Genomic DNA, 26,803 nt, shown 5'->3' with positions numbered 1-26,803 from the left:
ATATAATATCTCAACCTCTGTTTCGTTGCACCAGAACATCCCAGGAACATAATTACTCCCTAGTCTACTTCTGTTTACGTTCCTTAAAATTAGAGATGTCGTGTCTTGTTTTGGCTAAATTGGTAGTTTGATGTCAGGGGAAAGGTAGAGATCGAAGGAAGATAAGAGAGGGCAAACTGACAGAGGAGGGAATCTCCATCTACAGTACCTGCAGAGCTTAGCCTTAATTACACACACCGATACGACGACCGCTGAGCTGTCTTGTTAGCAAAGAGCGTCTCCTTTTTCCGGAAAACACCTCAAACAGAGACTTGAGTAGGAGGGAAGGAAGTAAAGAAGAAAGATGAGGTGACATAAAAGGATCACGTCACAGGTATTCTTTTTATATCTCCTTCTCTATGACACACAAACACACCAGTATGTCTTTTCAGTGCTGGTTTTTGATTGGTCATCAGACGGGGTAGCAGCCGGCTCTTAGTGAAGAAGCATCAGGGTCGAGTGTTAATTCCAGCAGTGACTCATCACTAATTGGTGTATCTGGAGTCTCACAAGTCGACTGTGTGAAATAAGACCGTGATTAATGAGCATCATTACTGTACTGGTATGAAGAAAAACGTTATAAAAACACAAACCGGCTCTGTGAGTTTGACTCCATCGGTGGCTGTCACATTTTATTTCACGACTGAGTGAGTCATCGATGTAACTGTCTTCTCAACCCCCGAACGACATACGGGTCATGCAGTAAGTAATGCAGCAAGACGACGAGCCTAAACGCACAAGTGTTTCTACCAAAGAATTGTTAAAGCAGAAGAAATTTAATGATTTGGAACGGCTCATGCAAGGAAGCCCACCAACATCTCTGAGTAAAGACTGTTCTGTTAGGAGGAATGAGATAAAATTCCTCTAAGCCGATGTGCAGGACTGATAAACAGTTACCAGGAATGTTTTGTTGAAGTTATTGCTGCAAAAGGGCGTCACACCAGATACTGAAAGGAAGAATCCACATACTTTTGCCTCACATAAATATATAAGATTAGATCATTTTCCTCAATAAGTAAATGAATAAGCTTAATTTAAGTTTAATTTGTTTGTCTCATTTGTTTAATTGGGTTCCCTTTATCTAGTTTTAGGAAGTTTAAGGTCATATTTATGCAGAAATAGAGAAAACTCTTAAATGTTCAAGCATCACTGTGTACATACACGAATACTTCATGACTTTAACTTTAAAGTACTATTATTATACTATTCTAAATTTGTGACTAATGTTTTGTTTTGCTTGTCTTTCCTTGACATGAAAATGTTTTTGTCCTTCCTGTTGCTTCGGTGACACTTTAGTTTCCTTGCATGAGATGAATAAAGTTTATCTGTCAGGTTGAGTAGCAGGAATGGACACAATTGCAGAGACCAGCACCAGGGTAGATGAGAACCTTTAATCTTGAGGTGGTTAGGATAGGACAGGGCAAAACAGAACCGCACAGAACAAGCTGAACAAAACAACCGATCCAACAAAGACTCAACTCGAAACCAGACCTTAAATACAGACTAAACTAATCAGGGAATGGGGAACAGGTGACGAGACAGAAGGGCAGGCTGGGAGTGATTGGCTGAGGAAACACAGGAAGCAGAGCAGGGCTAACGAGGGTGATGTAGGGCAGGTGAGGAGGAGTACATGAACACACAAGGGAAACAGCAACAAAACCAAAACCCAGAAAACACAAAACTCCAAATACAACCCACACCAACCCGTCCAAGAACCACCATGAACCCAAACCCAAGTACACAACATGCCAGGCCAAACAACAAAAGGCAGTCCAAACCCACCACCCAACTACAACAAGAAAACCCACATGATCAGTAGGACTAAACAGAAGTGCAAACCAGGAAACCCCAAAGAACACAAAAACACAAAGAGACCAAAAAAAACACACAAAGTCCAGGCAGGGCGTGACATTATCAACACCAATATCTAATTAAGCACCTGTTAAATCACAAGTGTGCATCCCACCTGCAACTCCTGAGTAGAAACTCTCATAAAGTTATAAAACTTTAGATCAGTGAGTCCAACAAAGAAAGAACCTTGTAAGTTAAAATAGACTTTTCAACCTTATAATATTATTCTGCTTGGTTTCATAGATTCCTTTGTATGGCATTATATTATTTTTCTACGTTTAGTAAGGCCTGAAGATTATTGAAATGCAGGAGATTGTAGATGCATTAAAGGATAAAGCTCCATATTCCTTGTTGTCAACAAATCTCATCCAAATGTCACCCAGTGCAGCAGTGACTCATTGACATGTTTTTAATTGTCTTTGGACAACAACGGAGGTCTACAGCACAGAGGAATAAGATATATATAGTAGAGGTGTGTCCGAATACAAATACGTTATTCGGCAAAGCACAAATAGTGAGGTTTTTACACATATTTGTTTCATACAAATATTTTAAAAATGATTTGTTTTCTGTGAGAAAGAAAAAAAACATGTCAAATATCAGCATGCAGTTTGGTTACATCACTGTCTCAGTGTCTCTCCTCTGCTCCGCTGTTACGTCTATCAGCAGGTCTCAACGAGGGGAGTCACATCCACCTGCTACATGACGCACGTTTCCTAATTTGGACATCACTCCCGGAGTTGGGAGTGTTCCCCAGAGATAAAGCTGAGCTACTGACACACGCTTCATGAACACTCACTGTAACTAATTTTCTAAAATTAAAAGCCTAATAAAAACAAAAACAGGATTTTTAAGCCTCTTTCCACTTTTATTCTAATACAAATACAAATAATTTTGCAGCATCAACAAATACAGATACAAATACAAATACTGGACTCTCTGCACATCCCTAGTGTGTAGGATTTCATAGCACCTAGCAGTGAGGTTTCAGATTGCAACCAAATGAATACCCCTCCCCTGACCTGCCTCTTCCAAGCGTGTAGGAGAACCTACGGTGGCCGTGAAACTTGCAAAAAAGGTCCTCTCTAGAGCCAGATTTTTGGTTTGTCCATTCTGGGCTACTGTAGAAACATGGCGGTGCAACATGGCGGGCTCCGTGTGAGAGGAACCGCTCCCTCTGTAGATATAAAGGGCTCATTCTAAGGTAGCGAAAACACAACAATTCTTATTTTCAGGTGATTATACACTAATTAAAACATACTTATGAATATTATATTCCATTTCTGCCAAGTCTGTTCCGCTAGATGCCACTAGATTCTACACACTGCACCTTTAACAAATAAATTACAGAAACAGAAGAGTTGTTCAGTATAAAATAACAAGCCTTGCAGTGAAATATATCATGGCAGAGCTGTTGTATTGGATTGCATTAGATTGCACAGGTGTTCCTAACGAAGTGACCGATGCGTGTATGTTGGTGTGGGCGACGCTCTGTGCTGCTTTTGAGGTCGATGGTGATGTGCAGAAAAAAAATCAGAGCATCCTAGACTAAAGATGTCTCCGAGAGTCAATCAGCAGGACACAGAGGTGTGACAGGGTGTGTTTAACGCGGCAGGAGGCAGCTCCTCTGTTCACAACACGGTCATAATTATCTGACTGATTTACTGACTGACAGACAGCCTCCTGCAACACCTCGATTTTCTGTATCACTGACTTTGAACAGTAGTAACACCCGCACAGTTAGACCTTACTGAAAGAAAACATCAGGCTTCTAAAGCAAAAGCTACAGGTCATCCAAAAAATGAAATCTTAATTCTTTCTCACCCCTTTTTTCCCCCGTCACCCTTTCTTTATTTGCTCTTAACCAGCTTTACAGAACAGTATCTCCCCCCCCGGCACAATTCATGCACTCAAGCAGCTTGTGATTGCCTCCTGCCAGAATGAATCCCCTCACTTGATCTGTCACATGCATATATTTTTCTTTTCATACTCCCTTTTTAAAAAAAAAAAAAAAAAATCCCCCTGGTTTATTCAACACAATCTGCATCATTAACACGTAGGAGGGGGGGGAAAGCATGTGTTTCAAACCTGTGTGTGGGTGCAGGAGATGATTAATGCAAAAACCCTGTCATTTCCCACCATTAAATCATAACATTAAGCCCTTTAAAGGCCGCCCGGTGCAGTGAGGGCACAAGATGTTTTGTTTGAAGCGTGGGCTGCAGAAGTCCATTTTAAACTGTCTTTTTAAAGAACATTTCAAGCGCGTTACAGGGATGATGAAACAGCTTTGATCTTCCCTCAATGGGATTAATATTTTAACTTTTATGAAGTGAAAGAAAAGAATATTATAGAGGAGAATATCAAAGTGCAGGAATAATAATGACATCGCGCTGAATAATAAACTATTCATGAGGAAAAGTACCTTACTCCGCCCTTTCCTTTTGAACCCTCAGGACAGAGATGCAGCTCTGAGTTCAGTGGATCGGTAAATAACATACACTTGGACAAGTTCACTCTGTCAGCCCAGCATCCTTCAGAGGCGCTCTTGTGCGTCACTGTGAGGTAATTAAGGGTTGTGGGTTTGGGACCTTTCTGCTTCTGTCTGCCTACACGTCTTACATTTTGTCCTTAAATAATGCACACTGTTCTCTCTTCTGTAATTGCAGTGTAGAGAAACAGTCCGGTGACAGTTTTTATTGCAGCAATGATAAGAATTTTTTTCTTCATCTCCTCTGCATGTGCACAAACACACACAAACACACACACACACACACACACACATACACACAGTCTTATGTACGAATATGCAAAGACACACAAACACACACACACACTCATAATCTATTCTTTCACAGGGCACACTGACATTAGAAGCTTTTTATCTTTATCTTGAATAAATGACTAATAATATGGTTGCATTCGTCTCTTAGCTGTGCACACAATGCAAAAGGTTCAGTACTTTTTAAACATTTTTAAGAGCCTTAGTGCTGAAACAATTGAGCTTTTCATTATTTTGTAATTTTTTGACTTAATTAACCCTTTTCAGGCAGCAGACATTGTGACCGAGGTGTAAATAATAACATTAACAATGGCTCCATTCCATTTATTGTAATCCATGTTGGTGCACAATACCAGAGCGCTGGAACTGGCTCACCTAACAGGAATGCAGACATCACTGATGTTATTATTCCACCTGTGCTTTTCCTGCTTTAACAAGTCACAATGCTGTGAAACGAGTCTTTTCATTTGGTGCGGTACCACTGATCCGGTGGCTCATTATTCCGAAACCCCAATAGCTCAAAAAACTTAAGGTAGACAAGCATTATTTGGGAAAAATCACGTTTATTCACTTTACATGGTGCTAAAATTAATACCAAATTATGTTAAACGTTCACCGAATGAGTTAGTGCTTATGAGTTGTAGGAAATCATAAATTATCTTCTAGAATAAGCACTGTAGGTGTTTACCGGTAAGCTCGGCTTTGTTGAATTTAACAATATGTTAACAGAGTCTGGAAAGTATTAAGGCCGGCAGTCACTGATCTCCAACAACAAAGAGGTGGACCAACGATAGAGGATGTTGCAAGCATCGCTAAAATGTTGGTAAGTGCAGCATTAAAATGAAGTATTGTCTACTTGAGACTCCTCCTCATACATGTCAATGAGCAGTTTACTAAAGACTGATTTTCCCCTTTCAAAGGCATAGAGAGATAAAATGATTCAATATTTCACAAAAAACAAAAGGTGGCAGAAAAATGTATAATTATGTAAAGAATTATGTTTTTTCTTTGTTCTCATCTAATCCTGTTACTCATTTACACCCCCTCAGATTTATCAGATTTATTTCTGCTATTTTTAAAACTGCATGGTTGAAAATGACAAACATTTGTTGTTTTCAGCTCCTCAAATGTGACAATTTACTGCTTTTCTTTGTTTTATATCATTGTAAATTGAATATCTTGGAGTTTTGGATTATTAGGATTGAAAATAATAATTTGAATAGGTCCTCTTAGGTTCTGAGAACTTGTGATTCCCCCCCTTTTTTACATTTTATGGACAAAATGATAAATAAGATAATCCAAAAATGTACCAATAATGAAAATAAGCATTGCAGCCCTACTGATATTAAGTTTTTTATTTGGAAATATCCTCCATGGCCACTCAAGTGTCTGCAACTGAGCACCTGATGCTGATTCACGACCAGAATTTACCTGCTTATATGATTGTTAAATAAGATTCACAATTAGTATCGAGTTACATAACAAACAGATGAACCATTTCAGTTGTGTAGTCTTGTAAACGCTCCTGGGCTTTACTTGGACATAAATCAATACCAATCTTAAGTTTCTGTCATTGTCCGTCTTAGATGGAGAGTCATTGCTTTCCACTCAAGATGGGGGAGAAAAAAAAAAAAATCAATAATGTCTGAACTATTCCAGGCTTTTCACAGCCACAACATGGCAACTTGAAGTGACAGGAGAGGTCACATGGAAGAAAAGATCCTAACAAGCCGCAGAACGTTGTACAGTCTGAATGTCGGGCTTCATTTTTATGTTTGAACAAGAGTGTGAACATGTTTTATTACTGAACAAGAAACAGAAAAGGGATGTTATCTTTTTTTTTTTTTGCTTTTACTCTCAGAAGGGAGATTTTTGACTACTTCCCAAATAAATGCGTCACTATGTTGAATTTATAAATGTTTTGTGCAATTTTGCAACACAAAAATCCTGATATATAATAGAGCAAATGTTTTCTGTGCTGCCAACCATCTCACTGTATGATACAACTGCAAAACACTGGCCTTAAACATGGTGAATAAAACAAGTAAATGTTGGTTGTTGTATTGCATCCTAATGTCTGCTGTGCATCAGTGTTATATGATGAAGGACAATGGGTGACAATCGGTCTGATGCTTAGTACAAGTTGATAAATGTGACATAAAACAGTGTCCCAACCTGTTGCAAGATACATTTGAGAGATCACAAGCTTATTAGTAGGACACAAACATATACAAAAATGTTTTCTGCAAAAAAAAAAGAGATCAAAGGATATCAAGTATATTGTTATATATTCATTTTTTCTTTTATAAACTCAATTTTATTGTATTGCCTGTTTGCAACCTTTCATTTGTTAAGTGCCTTAAATATTTTATATAATTTATGTAAAGTACTTTGAGCTGCATTCAAGGTGCTATACAAGAAAGTTTATTATTATAATAAGTAGACACTGCTTCATTTTCAATCTCCATTAAATCAACATAATCAAATGACCATGTGCAATATAAAAGGTGAAATTCCCCTCAGCTCTGAGGATGTTTTTAGCCTCTTTTAGCTCATTGTTTTGGTTTTACAGCACTTGTACTGTTTTGGTTCACTGTCACTGTTTTCACCAACCTCGTTTTCAGTGAAAAAGCTCTAATAAGCCCAGTGTACACCACCTGCCCAGCACCAAATGATAGACAACGTTAGCCATTAGCTAGTGAACATAGTGCAGCACTTAGCAGCTAAAGAGCCAGATATTTACTCTCAGCAGTTGGTGGAGACCAAAGCAAAGCAAAAAGGAGAGAGAATATTGTAATCACATTCACCAGTTGCAGAGAAAGACTCTAAATAAATGCTAATATTGCACCATTTCTGCTGGATGTTTAAATAGGGAACTGTTTGGTGCCATATTTACCATAACAACTCAGCTTTCTGCTGCCTCAAACTGGCCAAAAAATCATCTAAAGCACTTTTAAGAGGTCCTAAGGTAAAAAGATTGGAAACCATTTATCTAAAAGATGCTACAAACATTACAATCACAGCTAATGTTATTAGAATAGATCAGATATTGAGTTGTTACCATGGAGGTATTTAAAACTTGAGAGAAACTGAGAGAGAATAATGATGAGAAGATTCACTGGAGTTACTGATGAGGGATTGTGACAAAGATTCTGCAAATATTATAAATAAACTAAACATGATGGATTTGGTAATGAGATGGTTCTGATTCAACTGTTGCAATATCATACAGTGGGGATGTTTACACAATGATCAGACAAATGGGGAACAAAGCTAACATTATCACCACAGTGTTCATGGAAGCTGAATTACCGGATTTGTAGAAAACTCCCCACAACCAGGAAGACTGCTGAGACAAAATCCTGCCAACTGTTAAAAAGACCGAGGTCTCAAAAGTACTTTGGTGGAAAACAAAATGAGTGAGAGCAGTATGAGCGGAGAGACTGAGCGCAATGTCTGCAGGGACAGCCTGTACAAAAGGTGCAGGGTCAGGTTTGGAGACCTTTGTAACAAAAAGGTTATTCACAAAAACAATAACAAGAGAGACGGAAATGCTGCAGCTCAGGAAAAACAAAGAAAGGCAACTGAAGTGGGAAAAGAAGAAATATTATGACTGAATATTGTGCAGAGGCCCAACAGTCTCCAAAGGGCAAAAGGCATCTGAAACCACAGGAGAGGGAAAAGAAAAGATGCAACAAACCAACATTTTCTGAGGATTTATAGTTTTTTGAGCACAGAAACCTCAGCAGGACACCTGTAAGCATCCGGTTTAACAAAATAACAGAAAATGAGTTTGATGTCTTGATGCAGATGCAGAAAAAACGAGTAGAAATACATTTTCTACCAAGAAAGCGAGGGTCACAATGCCACAGGAAGTAGACGGTTGCCACAATGATGAATAATTGGGATGTCGTGGACATGACGTGATCAGTGGAGACATTAGTCTAATCTAACACCTGCTGTGCCAAATTTGAGTCATCTGATGACAAGGTTGTCTGGTACACCAGGGCTAGATCCAAACGCACGACTTGAGCAACAGTTACAAAAAACAAAGTCTTTTAATTCGCAGGTTCGGTACTCAGGCAGGCAGTCAGAGAAGGCAACAAGACCGAAAGGACTAGGCAGAGGCAGAGTCAAAAAAAGCAGATCCGGGGTCAAAAAACACTAGACTATAACAAAGAAGATAATGCTGGAACGCTTGCGACAAAGGGCTAAGACGAACTGGCACAGGGAGCAGGGATCACACAGACTAGATACACAAGAGGAGTGAAGGTAACGAGACACAGGTGGAGGACATTAGGGGATGATGACGAGGACAGGAACGGGAAACACACAAGGGCAGGAAGTGGATCTGAAACGAGAGGAGAGTTAGCAACCAAAATAAAACATGAAATGCAGAATTAAATGGGAAAGAAAAAACAAAACAAAACATAACCTAAAGACAGGATGACATCTGAAACCTGTGTTTCTCCTGGTGCTGTGTGTTGATTTAGCTTTAAAGTCTGACTGAAATCACATTTAATCATCCCTCTTTGCAGTCAAAAAGAATGTCAACATGTTTTTTTTTAATGTATTGTTAATAGTTTTGTGTTATTAGAATGAAGAAAAAAAAGGTCTTGTATATCAGAAAAGCTTCTTTTTGTCTCAGCCCACTGGGGCGTGTCGGTGTCTGTGTTTGATTGACAGCAGCTAGCGTAAATTGAGACAAAGTAAACAAACTGCTGTAGCTATAAGTCATGGACAGACAGCGTGTCGCTAACAGGTATTTTGAAGAGCAACGACCAAACCAGCAACAGGTCCTAAGTCACATTTTCAGGTATGTTTACATGCTGTTTAATGTGCTGCAGCTGAGCAGCTAATTAGCTATCTAGCTGCTAACTGATGTTAGCGTCGCACTTTTCCCCGGTGAATGTTTGTTTGGTGGCTCGTTCAACAAGCTAAGCTGCAGGACAAGACGTGTGTTCATGTTTGTAAGTTAGATAAGAAGGAGACTTTAGCAGGAAAGCTGATGTGGGTTGTTGTTCAGAGTCTGTGGCTCTTGTGTTGTGTAGCAGGATGCAATTTGATTTGCTGTATGGAAATAAGGACTCCAGCTACATAAACGGATGACAGAATAGTATTTCATCAAAATAATGTAAAACTAGGGGCACTCTAATGAAATCAAAGAATTTAAAATATAAATTAAATTTCTCCCTCATGGTTTCTGATTTTTTTTAATTTCTCCATGGAGAACAGAGGATGAGTGATTTACAGAGTAAATTTGTTGCTGTAGTAAACAAAAAACAGGCAGTTTAATTTCGGGTGGACTTTAAGCTTAGTTGAAACACACTTAATAAATGACAGAAAGACTAATATGCAACCAAATAACATCTCTGCAGAATCAATGGAGGTAATCAGTGGACGCATAATGAGGCAGCTTGGTGCAGGTTCAAAAGTTGTTTTCTTTCCTCCTCCCCCCCTTTTTTTTTGCAATTCTGTGAAAATATTCTTAAATCAATGAGGCATTTTTTTATTTTACAGTTGGATAAAAGCACCAATATGAAAACAATTCACTGAAATGCGTCATTTTGTTTTCTGGTATGAGATTTGCCACATTTTTCAAGGGTAACAAATGCTGACAGCATATAAACTATAAATTGTTTTTTTTTACCGTGTTTTAAAATCTGTGCCTCTCCCTCACCAAATTATTTAGCTGCCTTCACTTTAACCAACATTCATCTACTTTGACTGAATGTAAATGTTAACCTTTACATGTGAAAAATCTTAAAATGAGGCACCACTTTTTTTTTTTTTTTTTAACGGTAGTGACTACACTTTACGTCACAACTTGTAATTTGAATTTCAGATTCTGGGTTCATTTCACAGTTTTTTAATAATCTGTTTGATTTTTATGAGACCAGCCAAACATCCAGTTCAGCATCAGAGCTCCTGTGGAGTTGGACTCTCTGTGGAGAATTTTAAATAGTCCATAATACCGTGATACAGGTGTGGAGGCAATAGGGTCTTAAATTCAAACCAAGGTTTTTGTGTATAAGTGAAAAGCAGCAACCTTAGTGAACAAAACCTCCTCTGTGACATGATGCTTTAAAGGTAAACCTAAATTATTCCTCTGATACAGACAAAGAAAGGCTGGAACTCACCTGGTCTTGTCTTTGGTTTGAATCATTTTCAGGACCTTTCTTAACCTCAATCTTTCCTGCCTTGATCCACATTTAATTAATGTCATATAAAAACAGCAGACACACAAAATTAGGGACTAGTTGGTGAAGAAAGTGGAGCATTTAGCATCTAAAAAGGCTAAACATTTCCCAGGAGACTGAAACAATTAGCTAAAAGAAGAGGGAGTATTGCACTTTAATCAAATGACCTGAAACTCAACTTCATATGAATGCTAAAGTTGCTCTGTGTCAAAATTTACTAACATGTTCACTATATCAGCTTAAAAAGGTGATAATATGTCAGTGTTGTTGTTTCTGCTGCCAAGTGTGGCCAGAAAATCAGTAATTGCAAGTTTAAAGATGATCATATATATAAAAGAGTACAGTGGAGGTACAGTTTGTATAAGAGGTTCTCAGAGTATATTAATTATCTTAAGTTTAAAGAAATGCTCCATGTCATGCAGTATCCACAGCACCAAGTATTCAAATCAACAGCTTAGGTAAAGACACAAGTATTAGCAGCAAAATGTACTAATTATTAAAAGTAAAAGTACTCGTTATACAGAATGGCCCCTGTCAGTGTTTATTATTGGACTATGACCATTTATGTATTAATATGTAAGCGGTATTTTAATGTTGGAGTTGTGTGAGGTTTCGTATGTAAAATCTTAATCTGATAAGTAACTGTAGCTGTCAAATAAATGTAGTGGAGTAAAAGTATAAAGTTATATGAAACAGAAATACTCAAGTAAAGTACAAATACCTCAAAATTGTACTTAAGTACAATGAGTAAATGTACTTTGTTACATCTAATACTGATGGCGTTTGATCAGGTTTATCCAGCATCTGACAGTTAAATAAATGATGTTTTTGTAATTATATTTAGTAAACTTTTGACTGGTACTGTAGTTGTGGAGGAACAAAGAAAAGCCACAGATTTATCTAATAATTAGTGTACTTTTGGTCTGGGGCTGTTGTTGATGCTTTTGGCTGAGACCTGTGAAAGGAAATCTTAGTGCTACAGTATAATAGAGTGTTTCCAGCTCTGTTTTCAGCTGTCTTGGGAAGTCCCTGTCCTGTTTGTACTGAAAACAACTTGACTTTGTCGTAAATTTCTCAAAGAACTTAAGTACCAAGTCAAAGCGAGAGGAAGTGATATGTAGCACAACACGCTAGCAAAGCACTATAATCAGAGCTGCGTGCTCAGTGGCGTCTGCCTTACAAAGAACTACTCTCCGGAGACTGAAAATGTGATCGCCGTTATTAGTCTTTGGAGCCGTCTCCAAACAAACTAACGTGACCGTAATCTTCATGGCTTTGGATACACAGTAGATCAGTTCATTGTTTGTTTGGCTCTGCATGAGAGATTTGTTGACAGTAAGAAAAATATAGAAAATCCTTCAACAAAGATTCTTTTTTTTTTTTTCAACAATCCAGCAAAAAACAAAAAAAGCTTCTGTCCAACAAGCATCCAAAAGTAATTAGACTTCCTAAATAATTAATCCTGAAGAGCAGCTGTTATTAGAGTTGTTGTAATGACTCACATTAGTCACTGAGGTTTTCTCTCTTTGCTGGTGGCCCAATGTAATGTCTTTCTGTTTGAAAATCAAACTAGAGTAATGTCTCCGTTAGGGAAATTACTTAAGATCCAAAAGGTCAGCAGTGACCAGCTTTAATCTTCTGTCGTTCACTGATGAAACATCATTCATGTCGGAGTGATTTTCCCGGAGCAGCGTGAGTGTCATGAGAGAGCTGGAAGGTACAGCATAGCGTCCATACAACACTTATAGAAATACACAGCTGCATAAATAAACGGTTAACATTTAAATTCAGCGACTTTCCACTTTCTTAATAGCGGAAAGAACATTTTATTATTCAGACTGCAGGAAGTGAAACATCGCTCTTCACCTGAGAAATGCTTTTAGTAAATGTCAAAGTGGTGGATGTTGTGTTTTAAAAAGGCTAAAAGTGCTGCAAGTTATTTACTTTTAGAAACATTTTTGGCACTTTGCTTTTTATAAAATGGGTTTAGTCATGATTGTCAGTCAGAGGCTTCATTCAGGCATTTATTTGAACATCTAAATTGTACATTGTGAAAAAACAACTCTTTCCTCATCAGTTTTACACTTTGTACAACTTATATAATCTTTTTCACATCATTAAATTGTTGAGGTGCAGCATTCAATCTAAATCTTGGAAACAGAAGTTACAGTACAAGGTCCATTTAGTAGCTGTTCATGAGCTTTCTATCACATATGCCTCATTGTCATGGAATTATAAAGGCTCAAAAGATTAATTTTCTTCTAAGCACATTAAAGCGGCTATAATCAATATTTTTATAATAACATGTAATGTCACAGAGGCGTGGCTTGCAGCGATTAACCTATATAGATTATCAGTGACTCTGCAGCTTCACGGAGCTTTATAACGAGTTTCAGCTCATTGTTTATCTGTCCAGCTGCAACTTTACTGTTTTGGTTCACTCTCAGCGCTCTCATAGCATCATTTTCAGCAGCAGCAATCAGCTGTTTTCAGAGACAAAGCTCTAAAAAGCCACTGTACACTACCTGCTCACCACCAAACAGCAAACAGACACAGTTAGCTGTAGACTAGCTGGTGAACATAGTGGAACATTTAGCAGCTGAAGAGCCAGATATTTCCCTCAGGAGTTGGTAGAGAGCAAAAACAGAGCTACAGGAGAGTGAATATTGGACTTACATTCACCAGGTGGACAGAAACACGACTCCAGATGAATGATAATGTTGCTCCACAACTGCTGGATGTGGAGATAAGCAACTGTTTGCTAACAAGTTCAACATATCAACTTATAAATGTGATATGTCAGTGTTGTGTTCACTACTTGTTTCTGCTGCCCCCTGATGGCCAAAATAAATAAATAAATAAATCAGTTAATGCAGGTTTTTTAGGACTTTCTCATCCATGCTGAAAAAATACAATAAAGGATCATGTGATATGATTAAAAGCACTGGAACAGCCACTGAATGGACTCTGTGGTGAGACTGTGCTCTTAATTTTAAATATTACCAAGCACAATATGATAAAGTAGTGAAGGCTGCAATGATAACTACCACAAATGTGAAGATTTTCTTTCACATTGTTGTTTCATCTGTTACCAGATTTGTCAGATACAAACACTGTGGCTAAGATAATATATCTAAGACGTCACTCTAAACTAAACGAGTTGTGGCAGTCGGCCTACAAGAGGTAGATTTCTTCAATCACAGATTAGGATTTAAACTAGTTACATGTGATTCAAATCCCTGAGTAAAATACAGGAGCAAACACTGACTGCTGAGACCCTTCACTGACACACAGAGAGACAGAGAGGAACTAATTGGTGAAATCACCTGCTGAAGTGTTTGAGTGGAGTGAAGAACCTCCTGATACGTGACAGTTTCAGACGTTTGTTTCAGCAGAACCCTGCTGGGTTTCTGTCCAGCTTTCCTTTCACCTGCTGGACCAGGTGACAGCCAACCACTGATTACATGATTAGATGGAGAACCAACAGGATGCCACACTGAAGGATGTAACACGTCTCAGTGGATATTTATGAAGAAACAGCGCCATCTTCTGATAGCAACCACAGAGGTTTGGTGGTTTTTTGTTCTACATTAGTGAGTGTGTTTACATGTGCAGAAGTATCCTGGTTATGATTAGGTTTTTGGAGTTTGTGTTGCACATGTGGTTTCAGAAAACTGGTTTAAGCCTTATCCCACTTTCAAGAAACCTGGAGGACTCCACAAGAAACCAGGGTACTGTGGCGTGTAAACACTTTATTCAGGTTTCTGAACATTCTCTGTTGGTAGAGAAATGAGACACAACTGGATGCAGATGATCAGAAGCCTGGATACTGTTAAAATCATATACAGGGATATGATTAACCAGGTTTTTCATGTTCTCCTGAATAAGATCAAAACCAAGATAAGACTCAAAACCGGGATAAAGTGCGTGACAACACACTCATGACATTTTATTGACATTTCCATCGGTTTAAACTTCACCTGGCTGAATGAAGGAGGCTCTTTAAGAGGAGCATCTGAGCTCATCTGGTGCTTGTTCCATCAAATAAATAAACTTCATTACCGTAATGTAATTAGTGTGACTGTAGATAAGCCGGTTGACCAATAGTCTGCAGCTCTGGTGCAGGAAGATGCTTTGCCTTGAAAGCAATAAAGCAAGAAATGTGTCTGATGTTGATCACAGTCAAATCTAGCAATCTAGAAAACTCACTACCACAATGTCATGATAGCTCATTATGGACATTTTCAGTATTTAGAAATAAAGAAACATGCTGGAAAACAGTAAAATTACTGCATGTGGCACTCATCCTCACATTTCCTCAGCTCCTCAGATTCAAATAAAGACTTTATGTCGTATGGAATTGGGACACAACGTTTGTCATATTGGAATTTGGTTGCAATTACTCTTTAAAGATTAACTTTTGACTTCCCGATCCCTCTGAAGTGAGTTTAGACCGACAGCCTTTGCTCTTCTGTTTCATTATTCTGTAATCTAGTCCAGAGGAATCTCATTAACATCCAGCCCATACAGTGCCCCCCCCCCCCCGACCCCCGAGGGTCATTGAAATCCCAATAAAACTATTTGCGATCTGAGTGGTGCACTTGGGAACTTTGAGTAATTGCATCTTCATTCATGTTTACGGCTCTTAATGCGACGAGTGTCCATCCATAAACACACGCAACCAAAATGTATCCAGTAAGATCTAAAGATGAAAATTAAGGTTAGATGCCTTGAGTTACATTTGAATTACATCTCAATCTAATGGATTTTCATTTATGCCACTGTGTTAGCTCGATACTCAAACCATTCATATTGAAAATACAGAACCCAATTACATATTTTGCCCAGAGATATTTGCATGATGGATCCTTTTCATAAACTTTACAGCTCCCAGTGTCTGAATGGAATCGCTGTTAGATTTTCAGAATATCTGCAGTGTTCATAAGATTTATAGACACATAGAGTCAGAATTTTACATTTTTAAGGTTCAGTGGTTAATGGACCCTTTACAGTGTTATTATCTGAGCGGAAACACCTCTGAATCAGTATTTAGAGCTCTTTGCAGAACATCATCAGCTGTAAACTTCAGGTTTCACAAACTGACAACCAAAAAGGTGGCTGAATAAAATAATTACATCCATATCACTTCATCAGTAGTGGGCAACAATAACAAGCATAACAGGCCTATATCTGAGTTTGACTGAAAGGCCAAAATCCTGTCCATCTGAAGTTAAACTGCTTTTTTTGTTTGACTGAGCGAACCTGAAGAAGCTAGGGCGAAACGCATTGTTTGCTCTTAATAAATAAAGTCACAGTAAAGTCAATACAGTGTGTGGTGGTAAATTTTGATTTTCACCTTATATGTTCCTGCGACTGACCAGCACCTGACTGAAAATACTGGCTGTGCATGGGGAGTTCTGTCCTTTGCTTTTTTTGTTTGTTTGTTTGTTTGTTTTGTTGGGTTTTTTTGGTCTACTACAGCAACATTTGTGCTCTGCAAATCACTTGTCCTGTGTTTTCCTTTGGAAAAAAAAAAATCAGTAACTGGAAGGGAGAAATTAATATTTTCAATTCTTTGATTTCATGATGGTGCCCCCCTTGTTTTACATTATGATGATGAAATACTGTTCTGCTATCCTCTTATAGCTGGAGTCCTTATTTTGATACAGCAAATCAAATCTTTTCATAAAGCAATAACATGTTGTTCTATCATAGGCAGGTCACACTGAGCCTGATTGCATCCTGCTACACAACACAAGAACCACAGACTCTGAACAACAACCAACATTAACTTTCCTGCTAAAGTCTCCTTCTTATGTAACTTACAAACATGAACACACGTCTTGTCCTGCAGCTTAGCTCGTTGAACGAGCCACCAAACAAACAGTCATCAGGGAAAAGTGCACCGCTAATGTGAGTTAGCAAGCTAGGTAGCTAACTGGCTGCTCAGCTGCAGCACATTAAACAGCATGTAAACATACCAGAAAATGTCACTTCAGACCCTTTAGATGCTGGTTTGGTCGTTGCTCTTCAAAATCCCCGTTAGCAACATGCTGACTTGTAGCTACAGCAGTTTGTTTACTTTGCCGACTCTTAGTCTGCCAGCTGCTCTCGACCAAACACAAACATATGTTGTTTTAGTCATTTATGCTTCACTATCTAGTGTTACAATAGAAGCCATAAAAGAGGATAATATCACTAGTGTTGCCTACGCATTACATGTAAACATTTATTATCTTCCTGTATGAGTCATGCATCAACTCCACCATTTATCAGCCAACAACAAGGTATTTTTTGTATTGAAAGACTCTTTTCACTGAGGATTATAATAATAATAATAATAAATAAACTTTATTTATACAGCACTTTTCAAAATGAAGTTACAAAGTGCCTTACATGATTGAACCAGGATTAAAACATTTTGGCAAAAATAAGACCAAACAATTAAAAAAAAATAATAAAGTAAAATAAAAGTGACTAAAATACCCAGCAATAATGTCAAAACAATTACAATAATAAAGCAGATAAAGAATCTCGGAGAAAAAAGCAGAATGTATTATTTCCTTAATAAAAAAGCCTTTTATAAAGGCTTTAAAAAGAGGGAAATTTGATTTAAAAGACCTGCAGCATTGTGATAAAATGTGTTGAGTAAAATAATTAGTTTGCTGTACGGTGGCACTGGTGCAATGGTGCATCACTAATCGCATTACAACATTAACAAAAGGAGAACCCTATCACATAGGATGTTAATTGGTACATCAGTGTAATTAAATTATTCCATGCAATGCACATGATCCTACAAAGAATGTCACCGCTGTAAAAGACGTTAATCATGTTTTGAAGTTCAGCTTCAGTCGCCGTCACGTTACAGTACACTGGGCTGATATTGAGTTATTTAGCTGGTTAGTTATTTTGTTTGTTTCATTTTAATTAATTTTCCTTAAAGGCTGCAACTAACTATTATTTTCATTATCGATTGATCTATCAATTATTTTCACAATGAATCCATGAAAAATGACAATCACAATATCACACAGCATAAGGTAACATCATCCAGTGGCTTGATGCCTCTGACAAAGTCTGAAACCCTCAAAATATTCAATTTACAATAACATAAGACCAGAGAAAAGCAACACATTATTGCATTTAAGAACCTGGAACCATCGGCTATTTTGGCATTTTTGCTTGAAAAATGACTTTAATGATTAAACAATCATGTCATGTAAAACATTTGTCCCATCCTACATGGAATTACAAAACAATTTGTATGTCAAACATTAATAATATAGTAAGACATCTAAGATAAACCAAAGAAAACATAAATCATAACAGTATATATACATAATTTCAGGTGACATGTCTTTATGTACAAAATGTAAATCTAATTGTGCACTGAATAGCAGAAGAAAGCATCTTCCAGGCTTTCTCTAATTGACTGGCTAACTCGCAAATTGCAAAAGCAATTTGCTGTGGTTTGACCTTGGTTTAAGAACTCTGATCAATAATCAAGTGTAGAGATGCTCTGTTCTTTTTCACCAATATTTACTCAACACTGGCTTATTGTTTATCCTCCATAATCAGGTAAGAGTGTTGAGTCATTATGCTGTTAAAGCAGAAACCGCAGTTCATTTTGGGATTTACCAAATCTCTAATCGACCATAAGTGTGAATGAATATAGTCAGACTGGAGGGCAATAGCGAGAAACATCAGTCATACAGCTCCATTTCATCACAGGGTTAAAGGTTAACAGCTGACCCTCCAAACATTACCTCTGGGCAGTCACTAAATGACTCTTTCTGTCTGTCTGTCCGTCTGTCTCTGTTGGGCTTCACATTAGAGAGGTTGTAAACGAAGCACTGTAAGGTCTGGACCAGTAATTGCTCCATTCATCTCTGTATCTCCTGGGCAACATAAAAACATGCTGTCTGTCTGGAGTAGTGACAAAGGATTCCTCCATTAATCAATATCAACCTGAAAACCTCTCTGATTCACTAAAATTCAAATATTCAGCTGTATGTGAATGGGCCGACACTATTGAAATGTCACTATTATCCAACTACTCTGTTTTGAAAGTTTAATTTTTTAGTTTCCTTTCTGTTATTTGCATTGAGCTGCCTAACTAAGCTTCTAACACAACTGACAAACACCAGGTGCCTTTTGGAGCTATTTTCCATATTTTACTTTTTCCATATATGCAAATACAACGTTACGTTTCAGAAACATTTTAGCTGTGCTCTGGATGGCAATATTGTTCTTTTCGTCGGTCCACCACTTAAGTCCAGACTGAAATATCTCAACAACTATTGGATGGATTGCTGTAAATTCTTGTGCAGACATTCATGGTTCACAGAGGATGAATCCTGATACTCCCTGTCAGCCAATCATAGTATGAGGTTGCTAAAAGTAGCTAATGTTTCATTATCATCTACAGGTAGCTTCTGTTAAGAGCTAACGTGGGGATGTTAATTGTTTTAACTGAACCACCTGGTCTGCACAAGTGTGTTAAAAATGGTTTAATACAAGGGGGAACCCCAAAATTTCCAGAAGCCATTGATAGCACGGGAGAAGGGTGTAGTTATTGGATTTGCCACCATGGAAGAAATGCAGGAGACTCTGGACACTGTGACAAAAGATGACAACAGGAAATGTTTCTAGGAACGGGAGAAACACAAGTGTAACACATCTCAAGGAGAGTAATATGAAGGGGATTAGAAACGTACTACTGAAAGATATATAATGGAACATAACTGCACAAGATAAATGAGTAAGTAGTGTTGGTTATTCAGTATACACATTCACATTCTGTTTCACTTTTAATCACATCTGGCACCCATAATTTGAAGATAGAGTCTCAAGTTTGGTGGATTATCACCGCAGCTTGATTAGATCACGTTACCTGGGTGCAGGCGGGAAACAGTCTCTCCGCTCTATGTGACAGCTGTTTGCATGAACACAGGAGCTCATTGTGGCTTTCAGCACGCTGGCACCAATACAGAGAGCTCAGGTGAGCTGCAGTGTCTGCATGTCAATAGAGAAAAGAGTCTGTTTGGTTTATCAGATTCAGACTTTGGAAGACTTTGGTCCACATGTAAATATATATATAAACATTGTATGTTAGTATCAAAGTTAGGAGCAATTTAATTCTATTGATAGGTTTTTTTTTTTATAGATACAGTATATTTTATATTAATATGTACTCAGACATTACATTTAGATGTTATATACACTGTATATATTGGGCCTATTCACATATTAAGTTTTAAAATCTGTTTCGTATACTACCAACTAAATTGTAGGTATTCTATATAATGAATATCTGAAAATAGAGTAAAACTACATATTTATTTTGACATATAAATATGTTTCCTCTAATATAGACATATTTGAATGTACTTTATGCATACACATTAATATAATCTGGGTATTAACAGGAATGATAAGAGTGTCATATTCATAGAATGTGCTTAACAGTGCATGAAATGTAATCACTTATTGAATATGATACCACGCTGCCTTTTTTTCTGCACCTAAAGACATAAACTGACGCAACAAGCAAATAACAAAAAAAAAAAAAAAAGCTTGAGCCAAGCACAATTCAACAATGAAGACACTTTTCATTCACTATTGACTTGTTTTTATTACAGGCTAAATTGCTTCCGGCATTGAGCGAGGGAAATATTACACTGCTGTTTGCCTCCTATCTTCTCCCCAAAGCCAAAAGAGGCTAAAGGACCTTCAAATGAGCTCTTCAGTCTTTTATGGCTCCGCGGATTAAGACTCCCGGGACAAATGAAGAGTACATATCTGTTGGCTGCAGGCCACATGTGTCGACCAGCCGGATCTGTTCTGCTTTTCAGCGGTTTTTTTTTTCTGTTGAGAATAAGGACGGCTTTTGTCACAGCTGGGTGCTTTGCTTTCATTTGTCATACTTTGTGATGAAATACAATGAAAAACACTGTGAATAAACTGTATTTATTACAAGCTATGGTTAAATATGTGCAGCAGTGGGAAGTAAAAATTCAAGAAAGGCTAATTTATAAAATAGTTTTTAGGGTCTTGCAACATTTCAGCTTTGAATCCACCTCCAGAAATGTTTAGTTTAGTTTCTTTGTTTTGCTTTTTTAAATTCATACTGTGGTTACATGAAGCTTTTAAGCATGTTGCACTTGGCTCCACCTCAAGCAGTGATGACCCAGCATGTGTTTTCCATCAGAAATCCAAAGCAGATATATACCTGCTGATATAATACCTGCTCTGACATTGGTTTAGTGCAACAGCACTTTTCTGGCTTTATGAATGATTTCAAAGTGTTGAATGTAAAAAGACTTCAAATAAAAGTCACTGCAGGTGTTGAGATGAGATTTATGCTGTTTTTACCTTTTCAAGGGAGAAAAATAACCTTCTTTAATTTCTTAGCTTTCACTGTAATAAATATGTAATCAAATCCAAAAACTGCGCGTGTTTAAAATTAAGATTGAACCTGGACATCAAACAGTTTTGAAATATCAAAGTTCCCTCCTGTTAATACTTTCTATATTAATAATGAATGAAATGACTCAGAATTATCACCAACTCTGCAGCTTTTTAGCTTCTTGTAGCTTGTTGTTTTGGTTTTTATGACAGATGTGCTGCTGTTTTCACTGAAAAGGCTTTAATAAACACACTATAAGGTAACCGCCCACTTCCAACTGGAAGAAACATTAGAAACTAGCTGGGAAAGAAAACTGGAACATGTAGCAGCTAAAGAGCTAAATATTTTCATCAGGGGAAGGGGAATATTGGACTTTGGACATTCATCAGGTGCTGGATGTTTAAATAGGCAACTGTTTGCTAACATGTTAACTATAACAACTTTAAGAGATATATATGTCAGTGCTGTGTGTCTGTCAGCTTGTTGTGGAGTTCTTCTGCCCCCTAGTGGCCAAAAATGAATGAATGCAGCATTAATTCAGTAATTTCCCTTTATATTATAGCGATTTAGTCAAAAACAAAACAAAGCTCTCAATCTGTAGTAATTATGTATTATGTCACTTGTTTTATAAGAAAAATACAAACATTTCTATAGACCAGTCATTCTTCTGTACAAGTTTTCTCTTTCTGCTTCAAAGAATTCTGGATAAAGTTGCAGAGCTTTACCCTGAAAATGAGACTGAATTGTCATATCGATTTCATTTGATTTAACTTTACTATTTGAATCTCTAATCTCTCAGGGGTGTGGAACCAGGGACCCAGTTTCATGAAAGCTATTTGCGAGCGCTGCTTACACACATGTTGCCAGTGCCTCGTTTCACAGATAAATGTCACTTGCAAACTGCAGAAAATTAAATTATTTCCTCTTGTGTTGAAATGAACACAAGAGGAAATTATTAATGCTGCAAGTCACACCTTGCATGTTGCACATTTAGTGAAACAGACACCAATCTAGCACCACAGGCTGCTGAGAGGAAAGGTTCTGGTAGGAATAGAAACTTTAATTATTTCTCCTTTATGACTTTAAAATAGAGAAGAACTTACTTTAGCAGAAGTTTTGTCTGTTCTGCCTAGCTGCATAGAATATCTCTTTGACACGGTTGTATAGATCCAGACTTATCTATATATGAGTCTATGGGTTGGGATACAGGCATATGTTTACATATTGTGTATATCAGTTTGTTGTTGTATGGATATCTGTATGTTTCTGTGTAGCATATGTACCAGCTGTGCAAACAAATCCTCCTCCAGACAATAAAGACTGTATCTGTCTATCTGCTGTACATGTATAGTAATGGTTTTCTGAAAGATTTTGATTAGAGGGAGATTAATGATTAGATGGATGAATTATCAGGGTTTGTGTTTCCAGGCCGATAGCTGCTTATTGATGCAGTTTGCAGCTCTCACACATGTGGTCAGGTAGTCTGAAGGTCAAATATGTCTCCTGTTGGGATTTTGAGAGGATATATTCATACATATTTAACTATGAAACTGAATCCTTTAATTTTCCAATTTAAAACACAATTATTTTACACATTAAAAATGATGTAATTAAGATATTTTTAATGGAATAATCAGAATATCAAGGGATTAATTCATGGGTTGGTGTTTTAATGGGGGGTTCTGTACTGTTTAAGGAGTTTTAAAGGGTAAAAACCTCTTAAAGTACTAAATAGCATTAAGACATTGTTTAATTAACCTGCCATGAAATCATATGGTCAGGTAATCAGCTTATATTACATTAATACTGATGTAATTAAGGTATTTCAGCGAGATAATCAGATAATTAATGGATTAATTCAGGATTAATTCATGGATTGTAACAAACTATGGTCTTTTAATTGTTTTTTTGAGTTTTAAGGGACAAAAACATCTTCAAATCGACTGAATAACATTGAAACATTCCTTTAATTACCTGCCAGGAAATCATGTGACCAGGTAATCAGCTCACCTGCGTGCACTACAAATATTTCCTGTGATTTTACGTCTGCATAAGTGCTGAGTTCCTGGCGGTTTGAATACACCACAAAACAAATACGTGGTGTGTTTAATCTTGATTTATTCCTGTTTTCTAACTACAAATACAATTTTAAAGAAAAGTTGATGTTTATCCTCCAACCATCCATCCATCCCTGCCTGCCCCCTGTACATTAATCCTGCAGTGGCCTTTCGGGCGGAGCTACGACTCTGTATAAGAGGGAGGAGAAGGTCCGGTGGGTGGAGGGAGAGTCTTCTGTGGACCTGCTGTGAACCTCTGCTCCTTCAGTCCTGCTCTCTTGCCTCTCTCCTCCCTGGACCTCCGCCCTCCACCCTCCTCCTCCTCCTCTTCCTCCTCCTCCTCCACCGGAACCAGCACCATGGACAGCTCCGGGCTGCTCCGCGGGCTGCTGTTTGTCGGCCTGCTGTCCGTCCTGTGTGACGGCCAGACGTCCCAGGAAGTCTCCGCCGAGGACTTTGGAGTGGAGAAACCTGAACCAGCAGCAGACAGAGACCTGGTCAGTATCTGCAGACTTCTACTGTTAGACTGACAGAAATGTCTTTGGGGAAGATCCTTAATGATACAGGATCACTTTTCACAAATTTGGGAAACATTGGGAACCTTTCATTTGCAGAATAAATGATGCATTAGAAAAAGTCTGTAGATCTGAATTATGTTCAGATTATTTACTACTGTTGGTCCACAACTGTAGGTGCAGAGAAGAAAGAAAAAACTTTGAACAAACACTTCAAAACATGTCAACACATTTCAAATGTCTTTAATTCAGTTTAGTAGAAAACATTGAACAGAATTTAGAGAAAACATTTAAAATAATCCAAGAGATGTTCTACAAACTTCAGCATACAAACTAGTCAGACTGATTTTGGTTTTATTGGTCTTTAAAACAATAATAAATCTGTGCTTTTTCTTAAAATATTCTTTATTTTTCTTTTATAAGTGTGTCATAATTGTCAAAGGGAAATCAGAGTTTATTCACCTTTTTTCCAACACTGATGAACTTTTTAAACTCATCATTAATTTAACTTCTAGAGGTTACTAAAGTTTTAGTAACACTTAATTTTATACTAATTTCCTGCAGTAATTTGCAACAATACATTTTTAGGACATTTTCCAGACAAAAAGTGTTAAGTACCCCTCATTATATCTGGGTTTGTACCTAGTTGTTAGTTTGCAGAACATCTTAAATTAAAACAACTTAGATTCTTAACTCTTCTTCCAGTGACAGAAGAAACTTACTTTCCAGTGTGTAGTTTTGTGTGTCAAACTAGATATTATCATATGAGATACTTTCTTAAAAACAATGAAATGACTCCACCAAATTTGAAAAACTTAAAGAAATGTCTTAAGAATAACCAGCAGCTACTATCAGGAAACTGTTTGGAACATTTCCTGGAAATTAGTAGGATAATAATACTTAATAATACTTAATGTCAGGTTGAATTTTGGGGGAAAGTGTATAAAAATGTTGCACAAGATATTTAGAATATTCACTTTTATTGCAAATGTGGATATGAGGCAAGAATATATATGTGATTCTCTCGTACTGTGTGGGAAATGGTTTTATAAATTTAAAGAACTTTAATTGAAAATTCAAGGAGATATTTAAGAGTTTAAAAGGTTAACGGTTGGGCAGCTTTTGATCTTCTACAGGATTAATATGTTTTGTTTTTGTGATTCATTGTTGAGCAGATCGAAGCGCTGGAGGCTCTGCTGGGCAGGATGCACAGTCGCATTTCCTCCACTGAGAAAAGAGGGAGCATCCCACTGGTAACTCCTCTTTATTTATTACTGTATATTGATGTGATGCAACTCTAAATACACCTTTACATTATTCCCTGTAATGACAAGCAGAGTGTGATTTGTTTGACAACGCTCAGTCATTGTATTTCGTGCATCGCTCCACTGCTGTTTAATTAAAGCAGTTAGAAAGAGATACCTGCCACTAATTAAAAGATAACAAGAAAATGCCAACAACAGTCTTTCACTCAGAGCAATTACAGACTAATCAAGATTGCTGCCCAAATTCCAATTAGCTGAAAGAGAGAAGCTTAAAAGCAACAAAAACCTCTCAGTCTTCATGTCTCCTCGGAGAAAATAAATCACTAAGAAACAAAACACAATCAGTCTGTTACCTACAGGCCTAATTTGAGCTAATGAACAGAGTTTAATTATTTCACCAATAAATGCCGGGATGATTAGCATCCCTCTCTCATTTTCTTTCTCACCCTCTCTGTTAAATAAATCAGATAGAATTAGCAGAAACAGCATTAATCAAAACAAATTAATTAAAGTAAAGGCCTGTGTCTGTATTCACTCCAGGTGCCAAACGTCATTGACATTTTTGCAATTTTAAGGATCTGCATATATGTGAGTGACCTCTCTTTCTCTCTCTGTGCCCCCCCCCTCCTCCTCCTCCTCCTTCAGTGTGGGATGGGCGACCGCTGTGCCATGAAGTTCGGGCCTCGCATCGGGAAGCTCTGCGACTGCGGCAGAGGAGCAAACTGTAACTCCTACCTGCTCAAGTGCATCTAAATCCACTGAAGGGTTTTTTTTATTTTCTTTCTCACAAACACAGCATCACTTCCGCAGACCCACACGAACCCTGAATCTCATCTAACCGTCTTTGATATCATCATTCATATCCGTTATGTATTGTTGTCGTTCTGGCAGTTGTCGCCTGAGGAAAAGCATGGATTTTGTATTACTGACATTATCGGTTATATACTGTAGCATGTAAATGTTTCATGTTCAATAAACAGATTTATCAACATATCTGTTTGCTATTTTATTTAGTTACTCATAGTTGTGTGGGATTTCTTGGTTCATGTCAAATTTTGCAGCTATATAGTCACATGCTAACACATAACACATGCTCTCAGCTGTTAACTGGAATCGTACTGAACTTATTTTGTCCATACTGGAGCTTTAGGCTGCTGGTGTTGCAGTGGGGGATCCTCACTAAATGATAATGGGATCACATAATGGTTTGACTTGGCAGGAAACAGAGATACTGGCATTAACATCCCTTAAAACAACAACAACAACAACAACAAAAACAGTTTGATACTTTGCAAATATGATTTTAGGATATGAGCAGTTTGTGTCAAGTTGTACGTCATGACATCATTTCTCCCCACACACACCTGCCAACAAGTGTTTAACATGTTAAAACGTAATTTCACATGCAAACAGACAACTCACGAGTGAAAACAGAATTTTCACATTGGAAATGAGTCACGTCACCATGCACGCTGACTTCATGCACTTTCACATGTGACCTTTTATGCAAAGGTTGTTTGCATAATTTTTGTTTGTGTAGCAGGTACGACGGTATACAGGAAGTGTGCTCAGCTGGGAAACAGTTCTGTGCAAATGAGAGCTTTTCAGTGACGATGTTCCTGCACACACGTCCGTAATACATCAACACTGGTTTTTGTTCTCCACACGAGGTCATTCAGTGTGGTT

The 26,803-nt window shown here is 37.6% G+C and overlaps 1 protein-coding gene and 1 long non-coding RNA gene across 4 annotated transcripts; both read left to right on the top strand.

Annotated features, from left to right (window-relative positions):
* Positions 1-298: 298 nt before the first annotated feature.
* Positions 299-21,349, top strand: LOC121898832. Of its 3 annotated transcripts, none has more exons than XR_006096560.1 (4): positions 299-373; positions 4,344-4,452; positions 5,399-5,492; positions 20,514-21,349. It is a non-coding gene; the product is annotated as an uncharacterized LOC121898832 (long non-coding RNA). The 3 variants fall into 3 exon arrangements; XR_006096556.1 differs by lacking the exon at positions 20,514-21,349 and adding an exon at positions 6,329-6,861; XR_006096559.1 differs by lacking the exon at positions 20,514-21,349 and adding an exon at positions 6,256-6,861.
* A 1,919-nt stretch (positions 21,350-23,268) lies between these two features.
* On the top strand, positions 23,269-26,110 carry cartl (cocaine- and amphetamine-regulated transcript-like). The gene is made up of 4 exons (XM_042416708.1): positions 23,269-23,380; positions 23,502-23,834; positions 25,028-25,105; positions 25,763-26,110. The coding sequence occupies exons 2-4, from the start codon at positions 23,697-23,699 to the stop codon at positions 25,868-25,870; spliced, it is 324 nt and encodes a 107-aa protein (XP_042272642.1). The 5' UTR covers positions 23,269-23,380; positions 23,502-23,696; the 3' UTR covers positions 25,871-26,110.
* Positions 26,111-26,803: the final 693 nt, after the last annotated feature.

The sequence above is a fragment of the Thunnus maccoyii genome, chromosome 1 (assembly GCF_910596095.1).
Source record: "Thunnus maccoyii chromosome 1, fThuMac1.1, whole genome shotgun sequence".
Lineage (NCBI taxonomy): Eukaryota > Metazoa > Chordata > Actinopteri > Scombriformes > Scombridae > Thunnus > Thunnus maccoyii.
Note: the sequence above shows the minus strand (reverse complement) of the source record. Positions and strands in the feature narration are given on the sequence as shown.